Genomic DNA, 14,316 nt, shown 5'->3' on the forward strand with positions numbered 1-14,316 from the left:
ACTGAAAATACACAAGAAAATTTTATCTTGCATCGACAGAACTATACAAGAATAACAAAAATAGAGATCAAGATACGCTATAAAGCCATAAAATTACAAAACATCGCATACAGTAGTTTCATGGGAAAGAAGGATGGGAAAAAAATCTTTTCCAGATTTCACACCATTTCCTTCCCCCATGCACGCCCAATTTGGGTGAGGTGGGGAAGCAAAAGAGGTTATTGTTGCTTTTAATTTTGCCCTGAAACATGCTTTAAGTAATTGCAAGTGAGTGACACCTAGTGATGAACACAGATCTGATCATCCTCCACTCTCCCTCACAGAGAGGATAAGCCAGCAAGCATCGACAGGTAACTCAGGAGTGGGTGTTGAATCATGGGAACCTAACACTACTGTGTTTCTCTCCCTTAAAAGCCAACATCAAGTGAGCCAAGACCAAGAAACTTGGTGCACAGCTGAAAAGAATGAAGATGAAAATAAAATAGTTAATCTGTCCAAAGAAGAAACTGTAAAAACAGATCTAAATCATGACTTGTAAATTCACTTCTTCATTCTCTTTAATCACCTCTCTGTGGAAACATCAAGTTTTCCCAGAGATCTCATTCTTAATTAAAAATATACATCCCAAAAGCAAACGGGAAGAATGGGTTTCTCATCAAATACTAAAATATCAACAGTTGTCTTAGAGACCATTTAGTGATGTCTCTGGCTGTAACTGCTATCCTGTTGTAAAGGATTTTATGAGCTTGTCAAAGACTCTTATTTTGCCAGCAGTTCCAAAATTATTGCTCACAGAGCACTTACTGGAAGTGAAGGGGAGGGGAAGGGATCTAGTGTGATTTCTGGTAGGGTTACAGGAAGGAAAAGTATGCTGCTATGCAAAGTAGCAACAACATAGTTCCCTGAAAGGGAAGCTGGAATAAAGAGACCAAGAAAAGTGGTCTGATTTTTCAACATCATGACATGGGACAATCCTGTATATGGAAGCCCACCCTGAAGAAGCGAGGTCTTTACTTAATGCATTTTTAACAGCCGTCCAAAGCTCCAGGGCTAACATAGCGAAACACAAAATCCTGTAGGAAAGGGAAGTGATTAACCTAGCACAGCCCTTGCTGCTTTAACGCATCTGTGCCATTTCATCTATTTCTGTCATGAGAGGGATTTTTTTCACTGGAACCTCAGGAGTAGCTCCTGCTTTAAAGAAACAAATCATACACCATGGTTACAAGCCATCACAAGGACAGGAGTTAAAAAAGTCAATATAATTAAAAAGCAGCGAAAGGAACACACTTAAACACATGCTACAACTTGTGGACCTTGTTCTGCTCGGTAAACCCATGGCCATCTCTTTTCTCACAGATTCATGTGACATCGGGCTTTGTTTTTTCTGTTTAATTAATCCTTCCACAAACACTAGAGAGAATAGGCAAGCCTGTGAAGTTTAAAGCCCTGAAACCCCAGGCTGTTGGGAAAACTAACGCAACAGAGCCACCTACCATGGAAAGGCAGGACTGACAGGGCTCCGGCAGCGGGAGCCGCCACTGAAACTGATTTGAATGAACTTGACCCAGGTTGGCGGGCGGCCAGCACCCTACGTCACCCCGTGACTTAACAGAACACAGTGTTCCTGGCACCCGCACAAAAATGTGTTGAAATCCACGCTGAAGAGAGGGAGAGAAGTCAGTGTATGTTTCAAATTAATAAAGGAAAATGATAATGAAAAGGTAATAAAGCACAAAGGCAGCATTAAATACTTCTAAATGCATCTGCTGCGTTTCCCCTCTGATTTATTCTTATCATTTGGCACTCTAGAAGCTCGGCACATGGGCAGCTCTGCCCAGGACGAGCCCTTCCTTGTCCAAATCCCATCCCACACGCTCTCCCTCTCACCTCCATTCGTGCCCTACCTGGAAAATTCCGATGCAGCGCTCAGCCCGGCAGCCAGGGCAGACAGCGGCTCCTGTGCCTGGGCTGCCCCTGACTCACCCCCTCACCCAGCCCTCGTGCAGAGGCGACAAGACAGGCATCTCATGCAACGCTTCTACAGGGGATGATAAGTTGTACAGTTATGTCATTCACAAATGGATTATGACAACCCTCTGTCATACAATGGAAAGCAAACAAGTAGGAGAAGAACAGGCAACATAAACTTAATGAACCATGAACTTGATGTACTTCCCCCATATACCATATGGCTATTATTTCCCTTTTCTGCACTTCCTCCCTCTGGGACTCCCCCTCTTCCTCTCCAAAGGCCAGCTCGTCTGTTTTCCTCCTCTTCTCTGTCACGTCTTCTTTCTCTGATGTCCTATCCTCCTCTTCAGTGACTGATCGAGGCATTTTACACTCTTAGGTGCAGGATCAAAACCAGTTCACAGATACCTGCTGAGAGGGTCTTCCCCAGTCACTCAGCTGGGCCATACCTGCCACCTGCAACCACACCAGTGTCCTGGAGTGGAAGCCTCCAGCAATGCCTTCCAACCAGGCCACAACAGCAAGATGGATCCAGCTTCATCCTCATTACCTTTCACACACACAGCCTCAGCCTAGCACATAGTTCATGCTGTTAGAGGGATATACAGGAGATGGAAAGGCAGAAGTGCTCCCTACCTGGACAGTCCACTGAAGCTGCTTCCACTATTTCAGTGCAAACCTGAAAAGCTGCATCAGTTAATAGCTGATCCAGCGTTCCACCACCCATCATCCATCAGCTGAAAATGACAACATTTTTGTCTAGTTACAGATTTTCTAATGAGACACACAACACATGCATCTAGGAGATGATCCATGTCTCCAGTGAGCCCTTTCCAACATCAGAAGCCTGTGTTATATGTGAAAGCTGCACTGATTATTTTTCACATTGACTATTACAACTATAGAAATAAGCTATCTGCTAAAGAGAGACAATAAAACTTGCATAGGAAACAATTAGGCCCTTTTAGTAGTCCCTGGTTTGTATCGCAGAAAACCTTTCAAAATTCCTTTTCTTCCAACTAGAACCCTGCTTATGTCTTTCAAATTAAAACATTATTAGCTCCAGTACTGTAACAGTGGGGAGAATGTCTGCCTTAACATCCCCAGGATGAAAAAAAAAATAATGAGAAAAGTCATGTGTTTGATGTTTTGTGGATATGTATTTTGGATGCTCAGAATGCCATTTTCTGAGTATATGGATCCTAAAGTAAAAGGATCTAGGGAGAGAAGAAAAATACAATTCTTACACTGTTTTTTGGTTTTCCTCACTGTGGGATACAACAAGGACACATTCACCTATGGGAGGAAAAAAATAAAACAAACCAACCCAAACCAACCAACCACAAATGTTGATCAGGACAAAGTAGAGAATGGGACTACCTGAAAGATGAATAATTTAAAAGCTCTCTATAAACAATTAATCACAGAATCATAGAATAGTTAGGGTTGGAAAGGACCTTAAGATCATCTAGTTCCAACCTCCTTGCCATGGGCAGGGACACCTCACACTAAACTATGTCACCCAAAGCTCTGTGCAACCTGGCCTTGAACACCCCCAGGGATGGAGCATTCACAACTTCTTCGGGCAACCCATTCCAGTGCCTCACCACCCTAACAGGAAAGAATTTCTTCCTTATATCCAATCTAAACTTTCCCTGTTTAAGATTGAACCGGTTACCCTTGTCTTATCACTACAGTCCCTAATGAAGAGTCCTCCCCAGCATCCCTATAGGCCCCCTTCAGATACTGGAAGGCTGCTATGAGGTCTCCATGCAGCCTTCTCTTCTCCAGGCTGAACAGCCCCAACTTTCTCAGCCTGTCTTCATACAGGAGGTGCTCCAGTCCCCTGATCATCCTCGTGGCCCTCCTCTGGACTTGTTCCAACAGTTCCATGTCCTTTTTATGTTGAAGACACCAGAACTGCACACAATACTCCAAGTGAGGTCTCACAAGAGCAGAGTAGAGGGGCAGGATCACCTCCTTAACAACCATTTGGCACAATCATGTATAAGTGAAAACTTTCACAGAGCAAGAGAAACAACAGTGGAGATAATTTCTAATCTCATTTTTGTAGGGTCAGGCTCCAAATCAAAGAGGGCACCTAAATAAGCAGCAGAGATAATGTAAATTCAGAGTTAGTTAAGCTACAGGAAGAAAAAGCATTCAAATAAGAAATACAAAAGATAGGTGATGGCACAGATGACAGGGAATTCATATCAGGAGACATAAAGTTCCAACAACATGCCTTGACTTGATAGGTTAACTTTAAAAATCCCAATGGAAGAAGCAGTTCCTATTTAACCAAGATGCACTGGCATTCACAACATATGCACCTAATGTCAAAGCGGTTACCTGCCCGTTCCCCTTCAAGCACAGCCAGAAACTACTCCTGCAACAGGCATGGGGGGCAATATTTTCCTAGAAGAGGGAAGCTATTCGGTAGTCTAATGTTTACAAAGGAGTTTACTGGGTTGCCAAGGAGGAAAAACCCACAGTGATCCCTGAGCAGCATGCTTTGAATACACACAATTAAATTTGTCACAGCATTACAGATGAGTTGTCCACCAAACTTTGAATGCCTGTCCCAGTACCCTGCCTCTCTTCTAATTGGGCTTGGCAAGGAGCACCAAGATACTGTTAAGTCTGAAAGTTTGCTCGAGAACCAGATCCACAGGTTGGAGAAGTTTTTGAGCCACTCCCAGCTGGCTAGTGGGCAAACCACAGGGAGACTGCCAGAGCCTCCAAGGAGGGCAAAGTTGAGGGCAGGATGTGACACACCACAGTCATGCAAGGCTACTTGTCTCCCTAACATGCAGTGTGGTTTACAGCCTCTAAACAAATGCACAAGGCTATTAGCTCAAACAGGGTGAGATTTCTTTCTTTAAAGTATGTGTTCAATAAGATTGTTCCTACACCCTTCAAGACTGTGAATGGGATGTTAAATAAAAAAAGAAAAAATTAGTTAGGATCTCTTGCAATTAAAAGATAAAGCAATAAGCCTTCATATTTTGTAGCTGAATACAAAAGCTAGCAAGACGTGCTCTGTTGCCCTTCTCCTAAACCACCTTATCACTCTGAAAGATGAAGTATTTCAGTTTGTTAAGCCCTGGAATATTTTCATTTGTGGCTTAGGAAATCTCATGTGATTGGACGCAATTAGCTGCACCAGGACCAAAACCACAGTAACGCATTCCCTGACTTTGGTACATATTGTCCATAGAACTTTCAGTTGCAGCACATTATATTTTTATTTAACATATAAAAGAAAACCCCACCTGTCCACCAATAATTTTAATGGTAAAGCCCCATTTTCAAAGGACAGTTGAATCCTGAGCCATAAATGCATCTCTGACCATCTTCAACTATATACATATGAAAGCAACCACAACAGCTTTCATATGTAAAATGAAACCTTTACATTTACCAGTTACATACCTGCCAGGTAGGAAAAAAAAATAAAAATATCTAGGTGAGAGGAATACTTTTCTTAAATATAACACTGTTTGTCAAGGAAGATTATACTAGATGGGTCATGCTCCTTAAAAACAAGTGTAAACAAGATTCATACTGAAGAACAGCTGCAATCCCTTATAGCTCTGTTAAGATGTTATTAATTTGAGAGCTGGGTCACTTGCTAATAAAGCAAAGAGCACTTACTGTCAGTGATGTTGCAGAACCTGACAGTCTAACGTGCTTGCCTACTTTCTCCTCCCTCATTTTTGAGCATAGTTAAAATATCATTTAGAGAGTCAGAGGAAAGAATCTAGGACAGATCCATAACAGGAGTGAGTTGTAAGTGCAAAAGCAACATAAAAACATGACTTCAGAGGACCAGGAAGTGTAATAGCACGTGAGCGATACAATCACACCCATAGGTTGAGTAGGATAATGCCAGAATTAGGTTAGCGTTGCATTTCAGCTTCTGGAATATTCAAAGTCAAAGCATTTTAATTTTATTGCTGGTTTAGAACACCTGATCTCTCAGCCTTCATAACGCTTTGGTCTGGAAATGACTTATTATCAGATGAAAAGCAGAGAAAATAGGTGAAAGGAAAAAAAAGTCGAGCTACCAATGGGGCAACATGACAGGATTTACGTGAGCTGTGGTTACAATAAACGCAGATAGGCACAATTTGTCTGCTTCTATCTGTCTATGTATACAAAATTCAAGACCTTCCAATTTATTAAATGTAAGTTATTACTGTTTGCAGTGAAGGAGATGTTCGTTTCCAGCTACATATGGGAACGCATTCCTAGACACTTGCTTCTATTTTTACCAATTCCAGCTTAGGGTTGAGGGGGGTCTGTGTATGTTCTCAAAAGCTAGTACAGGTTGATGTATTTTTCTAAGAACAAACACACACACACTTGTTCTGACCACATTTTAACCACAGTAATGATGTTGTACAACCCACCAAGTTTCTGGATTCTACAGAATTTTGCAATGTTAACACAGATTTGTACTCACACCTTATTTAACTAAAATTTGAAGTCTGTTTCTTCAGTCTTAATTTCATTCTAATTTTTTGTCAATTCCTTTATAGCTGTAACTATCACCTTCTTCACTTCAGTTTTATGCTTCCATTTCATTATGCACTGGTTTGCCTTAGTTTGTCCTCTGTGGTTTTTAAGAGTTATAGCAAGTATTGGTTTTCCACAGTACCATTTCCTCTCTTTACAACACTACACAGTTAAGCTCATAAAACCAAACAAAAGACTTCAGTTCTAACTTTTCCCAGCATTGTTTGTTTATATGTCTACACATGCAATTAGTCTAGTTTTATCTAGCAAAAATTAAAGCATTATTGTTTGTAGAAACTGAATATACTGAGACTAATGCTGGCCAGAGAGACTGAGGCACCAGATCTGAAGTTTCAGTTTCACTGAATAGAAGTAACCTCTCCCATTTACTCTGCACTGTGGATGTAAACAGCAAGCCAGAACTTCCTTTTGCTTTAATCCCATAAACACTGGCGTAATGCCACATAAGAGAACATGCTAACCCATTCTGAAAGTCAAGGACTTAAATGCACAATAAAGCAGTGACTTAAAAATTGTGGAGATCAAGGAAACAAAGTAAGAACAGCAAGAATAAGTCAGGCCAGAGACTTGTTGCACCCAGCATCTTATCTGGGACAGTGGCCTATGTGAGATGCATAATGCAAAGAAATACAAAGCAAGTAAATACTTCTTCCCTGACATACTCCTCCACAGTGAAGTGATTTGCAACTACAGAACATCCCAAGGGAGAGTCATTTGACTTACTACCTTAACAGATTTTTCTCCAGAAAAACCTGTCCAATTATTAAACCAAACTCTGCAGAAGCCTAGTAATATTGTACAACTTCTTAACATTTTTAATGTCATCAATGAAAAGTAATTGGAAGAGACCACAGGTGGGTCACCAGTCATAGGTTTCCAATCCAGCCATTGTGGTTTGTTATTGCTGCAACACCTAAAGAAGACTCAGAAAAATTAAGGAGTTTATGCTGAGACTTGTACCGAAAAATGCAAAAAAGAAGTGGCGACCTCTGTTCAATGACTTCATGCCAGCTGAAGAGCCTGAGCAATGAAGTGCATTTTATAAAAGTCACAGTGGTGGAGTTAAAAAAACACTGAAAGATTCTTTTCTTGCAGTCAAACCCTGCAATACTACCAACAGTTGGGAATCTCCTTTGAACATTTCACTCCAGTGAATTCCAGTTCATTCCAGTTCAGAGAAGCACATAAGCTGATCTTATTTCTTCTTTTAAAAAGTGGAGCACAGTGCTGCTAACAAGCAGATGGAGAATTTTTGTGACCTACTGGCTGCAAATCTCAAAAATTAAATCTATTTGCTGTTCTTCTATTTAAAATATGCATGCTAACAAAGCAACAGAAATTAGCATTCTGTGGTCTCTTAAATCATCCCTCTCTGCTCAAAATGTGAGAATAAACCACCACACATTATATCACCAGTAGACTTACTTTTTTTTGGCTCTGTGATGACGACAAGGATCACAACTGTGCAAAGCTCAATGATTATTGTCTACATTATTACTTCTGACTGTTCAGAGTGTCTGAAGCGTGCAAGGCAGACAGAAAACTTCCACGACCACTTTCCAAATGCTTACAAATTAATCGATGGCAATTAACAGCTGAATAGCATCAAAAACCTATGCAATTTGCATTCAATGAATGTGAAGTTTTGCTTCTTCACAATCAAAGTTTTGAAGTCATGATCCACAAGCATCTGCTATGTTAAACATGCAGAAATGCCAACCTGAGAATGCTCAGGGTAGTTGCAAAGATATACATGTAATGAAAAATTATGTGTAGTTCTTTATAATCATATGGTACAACTCCCCCCTAATCTCCTTGTCATTCTAGTCTTCAAGAAGCGACTTGCACTGTGGAAGTGTGGCATAGAAGTTACATTGCCTTCCAATACTATATAAAATTATGTTCTAATTTTCCTTTCCATCATTTCCCCAATTATTTCTTCTACTTAGCTCCCAGAGTGAACTGTTATGATGTTAACTAACTTAAATATTTATACTCAGCATCCACAATTTCCAAATGGGAACATCAACAGTATGTGCAATACTTGTCAATTGGACTCATATACAAAAAGGGATGAATCAGCTCGGCATCTTCATTATCAAAAAGTGATGCATTCACTTTTCTGATAATTTCATGTCCTAAACATTGAAGAAACTAAAATAGACATTTTCCTGAACCTAGTTTTACCTCTAAGCTCAGTAGATACAAGAAGCTATCAAGTATGTATGGGAACCATTTATCTGAAGTTATAAAGCCATATAAGAAAAGAATTCTCTGCCCCGTTCTGATGCCCACTATGACTAGTTTTTGCTTCCACAAGCCCTGTGGTTAGTGCTAAGCTTTAAAAAACTAAATACTCTTACAGAAAAGCTATCACAGAGCCTTTAAGTTGTAAGTAATGTAAGCCAAAAGTAAAAAATAATGTAAGAAACAAATCTACCACTCATGTTTGCGTGGGGGGAAATTATGTGGAAAAAAAGACTCAAGTGCATCTAAAGTTTAAAAAGTAGATGGGAATAATCACCCTCCTGGTTTGGTTTTTTTTTTCAGACTTGTTTCTTGTAAAAACATGGACTCTGTTGTTGTTTAAACTGTCAGTCTTACCTGTTGTCTGGCTCATTGCTTTTTAAGCATATGAGAGTGGCAGTTATGCCCTAATTTATACCCTGTGAAAAGTCTCCATAACCTGATATTTTTTAATCCAACCTTCTCCCAACAAAGTATGCAAAAGAACAATACATGCCTTTCTCTCTTTACCTCCTTCTCCAATAACTACAGGCTGAGGCTGATGACAAAGTTTCTTAGTGCAAAGAGCTGCCCTGACCCTTTCTAAACCAGTAAATAAACACCATACAAAACCTCTTATATCCTCCCAACAGACCAGAAATATCTTACATTATAAGGATGATCCTGTTGAGTCCTGTAAGATTTTAACCAAATCGCACCAATGGTGAAGTTTTCTGGTATACAGCTATATAATCTGGTTTTAAAAGCAGCTCTGTAAAACCGTTACATTACTGGCTGTAATACTGTTAGCTCTTCTCTCTGAACATGTCTACAAAGAACAGCACAGAAAATAAGTAAAAATGAAAAAGTGAAAAAAAGAAATATGATGCTTTATGTACAATTGCCACACTAAAAGGTCTTTTTTCTAGTTTTGTCTTTAACACACAATGCCTTATTAGACTGGGGTATCCATTCCCACCAAATGTCTGGAGACAATGAACTTAAATTGGTTCAGAAAGGGAATGAGCTAGCTAATGAAAGATAAAATTCACAATGTCTCAGACTTAATAATCTCAATGCATCTAAACTGCAAAAGAAACATTCCTTCTCCCACTGCACAATGTATACGTATAGTCCCACAGTTTTCTCCCAGTACAATTCTAATTCAGGACCCCAGCTACATAAACCTTCAACAATCCTGTGTCATCAGTTTATAACACATTATTTATTACTTTAGCATATGCACTAAATAAAGCCCACACCATTATACACTCATGCATTCACACACATACTCCAAAAAGGAGCTGCAATTACCCTGCTTAGCCCAGAAGGAAAGTTCAATATTGTGGATTTACAGTATTTATTCTTTTTATACCGTTTGTCATACTGTACTCCCATTCCAAAAGATCCTGAAGTGCTTCATATCCTAGACAAACTGCTTTATTACTGGAACATACCAGATTCACAATAAAACTCAGCAACACCACTATTATTTTTCATTTCATGATGCTTAAATGTACTTCAACAAACATATACATTTAGAAAAAAAGAAAACCATGGTGCTTTTTGATTTAGTTATAAAAATGACAGATTTCAGTTAAAAAAAGGAAACCAAACCAACCCAAACTTACCTTTGCACTTCTCTCTCACCCAATCAAGTTAAAGAAGCTTAGGCTGTGAAGCCTGTCACCAGCTCACTCCAGGGAAGCTAAATGCTTCTCTAGGCAAGCCTGGCTCCAGCCATCACCCTCTACAAGCTGTCTCAAAGACTCCTCTCCATCCCTGTGTCTGTTCAGAAAGCTTTATTAGAAACATGAGGTAAGCACAAACTTGACCATGTGAAAAAACACCCTGCAGAAGCCATACAGAGCCGCAGGTGGTAGAGAACCAGAGCTACAAAGGGTACCCACACCACTGCACCAAGTAGAGATCCATTTACAGTATCATGTTTTGGTATGTGACTTGTCAATTGCTCTCAAGGGAAAGCATCAAGGGTCACAACTGAAAGAAGACAAAATTCATACACACTGAAAAGTCCACAGCACGCAAACATGAGAACAGCTGTAGGGGAATCTACAGGGGAATCATTCCAACCCCTTACTTTTGTCTCCAACAATGATTAGTGTCAGATGTTTAGGAAAGAGTTTAAAACAGGACAAGCATGTGGCAATGCTGCCACAGAACAGTCTCCCCGATTCTAGTTTGTGGCTTCAACTGGAGGCAATATCTTTGTATTTAATCCTTAACAGATTTGTCTTCCATGAGCTTGTCCAACTAGTTTGGAACCCATGCAATCTTTCAGTATCCATATCATCCTGTGGGAAGGAGCTCTGCAGCTCATATGATGGGATGAATAAAACTCCTTAATGTTGAATCAACCTGCTAGTTTCACTTGATGTCTCCTAGCTCCATTCAGCACTTAGTCATTTTGGTTACTTATTCCTATCTATTTCTGATTCATGGGTTCCTTTCATGTCCTCTCCATAGCAGTTTCTTTTTGAAGCTGAAGGCTTCTACTCCATAGAATTTTTCTCATGTAGGAAACATGCCATATATCTTGCTCTGAAACTTTCCTAGTTTCACTGCATTTTGTTCCTGTGAATGAGAAGACCAAAACTACTATCCAAAAGTACAGCTGATGAGCAAAATTTGTGGTTTGAACTGCAATGTTTTTAGTAGCTTTTCAGAATATTTAAGCCTCAACATAAGCCTCAACCCTTCTCATCCATGACTACTTTATGTCAGGATGAAACTGCTCTGCACATTATGTTTGCCTTCGCAAGCAGACAGTTCCAGTCTGCTTTTCTCACTTAGCTTCAATGGTCCCTTTTCCCTGCACAGGATTGTGTCAAGGTGCCTGCAGAGCATCAACAAGTCATTTCCTCTCAGAAGCATCAAAGTTCCCAGTAGTGCCACCATGATTCGTACTAAGGGAGTAAGTTTCTAAGAAGTTTCTAAGTAAGTTTCTAAGAAACTAAGTTTCTTCCACTGGTGAAACAATGAGAAAAATACACACAGAGAAATACGAGTTGCTGCGTTGTGCAGAACACCTGATATGAGGAGCTGCCTCAGCCACCACTTCTAAGGAGCTGCAACTACATGACAGTATTTGGTGGCACGGAACTAAGTAGTTATATTAGGTAAGAGAAAACTGGTGAACTGAGACTGAGCAATGACCAGGTGAGGGTGAATGGGGACAAGTGAGTGAAACAGTGACCATGCTGAGGAGACAGAGTGGGAGGAGAATGACAAGGACTGAGTCAAAAAGTATGCCACCATGCTGGGACTGAGCACTGAATCAACAGCAAGGTGTAACAGCTTCTTTGCATATCCAGGAAGTGGGAATAAAAAAGCTGGGCTGAAGTTGTGAACAGTGCGAGTTATCATATGAAGCAACGCTTTATGTTTCAGCATGTTTCCAGAGAGACCGAGGACAGAGAGACAAAGCCATCAAGTAGTCAAGGCTGCTGCCCTTGTCTGAAGGCAAGTAACAATACCCTAAAGAAGGGAAAAGAAAAGCAAAGGATCTTAAAACCCTGCTCCTCTTGGAGCAGGGCTGTATGCAGCTGGCATATACATGAGCACACAGAACAGGAAAAATCCTCTTTAACATGTTATAGACTTACAGCCCATCACTACAGACCATCTCCACAGAAAGGGTTAATCAGTTAACAGTGTTATTAGTCTGGAATGTGTCCTGATAACAAAAGAACTGTAAATCTGAACTGTCATCTACAGATGATTCAGACATTTGCACAGAAGCTGTCTACCGCAACGCAAGATCAACAGAAGATGACACAGACCCTGTCAAACTGGATATAAGACATTAGGACTTTACCCCACCCCAGTCCCATCTCACTGTCCCCAAGAAAGCCAACCCCCCCCACCCAACAGAAGTTCCCGTCTCCAAATTTCTTAAGTCTCATTATAAACATACTCAGTTTATTCCATTTGTCCTGTCCTCCTCTCTTATCTATCCAACATGCACATTGCAATGGAACCAGGAACAAACGTCCTGTTCCCCATAGCATACCACCAAACTGCATTCCTTCCAAACAAAATATACAGTGGCACGACTTAGAAAAACCCACAAACAAAACAAAACCTCCACATAGCTGCCTTCTTCCATGCGATAAAAACAAGCACAGATATACAAGAGCCTAATCCATTGCAAAAAGGAAGAAACATACTGGAAAAACCTTGGGGGTTTTAATAACCCCAAGGTTAGTATAGACTGATTTCTAAACTTTGGTTTTCCTGTGTTTTCTAAGATATTCTAAATTTATTTCCACATCTTCACAATTGAGTAGATTCTACAGAGAGCCAGTATATACTAACCCCCTTACCACAAAAGGGACAATTCTGTTTCACTGAAAAGTGACAAGAAACTCATAAGAAGATGAAGCCTAAGTACAGGAATAGTTGGATGATTTTGTACAACTCATGCTTTGCTTGTTCTATCAGGAATTGAATTACCTTGGACATTCAAAGAACCTACTTTCACTTAATAGTCATTCAATAAGCACCATTACACATGCATTTTTTCAAGATGGCTCTGTGTATTATCTTTCCTATATTGCTGCCACAAACCCATAGACCAGTAAAGTTCACTTATGAAAAGATGCAACCTGCAACTGCAGTAGGTACCTTAAAAAGACCAGGTCTTCTTCACCACTGGATGCAAAAAACATGCCTGGTAGCAAAAAAGCATTTGACTTTCCTTGATATATTCAACCCTCCACCTGACGCAATGAACTGGCATGATGGGTGACAGAACCAGGCACTAGAAGCTCATATAATTATTAAAACCAAGTAACAAACCACAAGAAAGATTGAATCAAAGGCTTTTAAAGAATCCAAGCCATTAGACAGTCTACTCTGTTCAGGTTCTCCTTCCAGAACCATATATATATATATATATATATATGATATATATATATATATCATATATATCATATATATATATATGATATATATATATCATATATATAATATATCATATTATATATATATGATATAATAAGATCATATTATTCCACTAATACTTCTCTTCCACCATTTCTTTGAAAAAGGATTTCAAACAAATTCAAATCAAACTTTTGTCCAGTTTGGCCTGAGGAGTCCTGAAACAGTTTGGAAGACTAAGTCAGCCAAATCAAAACCCAGCAGCTTTTTCACTGTCCTCCTGGCTCTTTGCAAAGCACAAAACTATTAGCAAATTATCGATGATGGCAAGCAACAGAGCACCTCATCAGAGGTGGGGAAGCAAGCATGACAAAAGCCTTCAACTTCCTATCAATGTTCTTTACTCCTCTGGCTTTACTCCTTCTCTCCCTTCAGAGAAGGGCACTGTAATCCAGGCAGTGCACGCTCCACTCTTTCCTGTAGCCTCTTCTGCTGTAGCACCAAGCAGGCTACTAGCAGGAGACAGATGAGACCCTCTTTCACTGCTGCAGATCAGGGCCATGACAAGGCAAACATATACCACCTTGCTTCTCCCTAGTACACCTGAAGATCCTCTGCAGTGCTATGAAGATTGCCACGCTACTGAGAAGTGCCAGACCTGAGGAAACA

The 14,316-nt window shown here is 40.1% G+C and overlaps 1 protein-coding gene across 2 annotated transcripts in view; it reads right to left on the reverse strand.

The window, feature by feature from the left end:
- The window catches only part of SPIDR (scaffold protein involved in DNA repair), a 204,213-nt gene that overhangs the window by 173,501 nt on the left and 16,396 nt on the right, over positions 1-14,316 (reverse strand). The window contains exon 6 of one of the 2 annotated variants that reach the window (XM_061448525.1): positions 1,497-1,661. The exons of the other annotated variant lie outside the window; for it this stretch is intronic. Within the exon in view, the coding sequence (XP_061304509.1) occupies positions 1,497-1,661 (165 nt within the window). The remainder of the gene's footprint in view (positions 1-1,496; positions 1,662-14,316) is intronic. 2 annotated transcript variants of the gene reach the window in all.

Source organism: Pezoporus flaviventris, unplaced genomic scaffold (genome assembly GCF_033815535.1).
Source record: "Pezoporus flaviventris isolate CSIRO_AGI_PZ_B2104156 unplaced genomic scaffold, CSIRO_AGI_Pfla_v1 ptg000007l, whole genome shotgun sequence".
Classification (NCBI taxonomy): domain Eukaryota; kingdom Metazoa; phylum Chordata; class Aves; order Psittaciformes; family Psittacidae; genus Pezoporus; species Pezoporus flaviventris.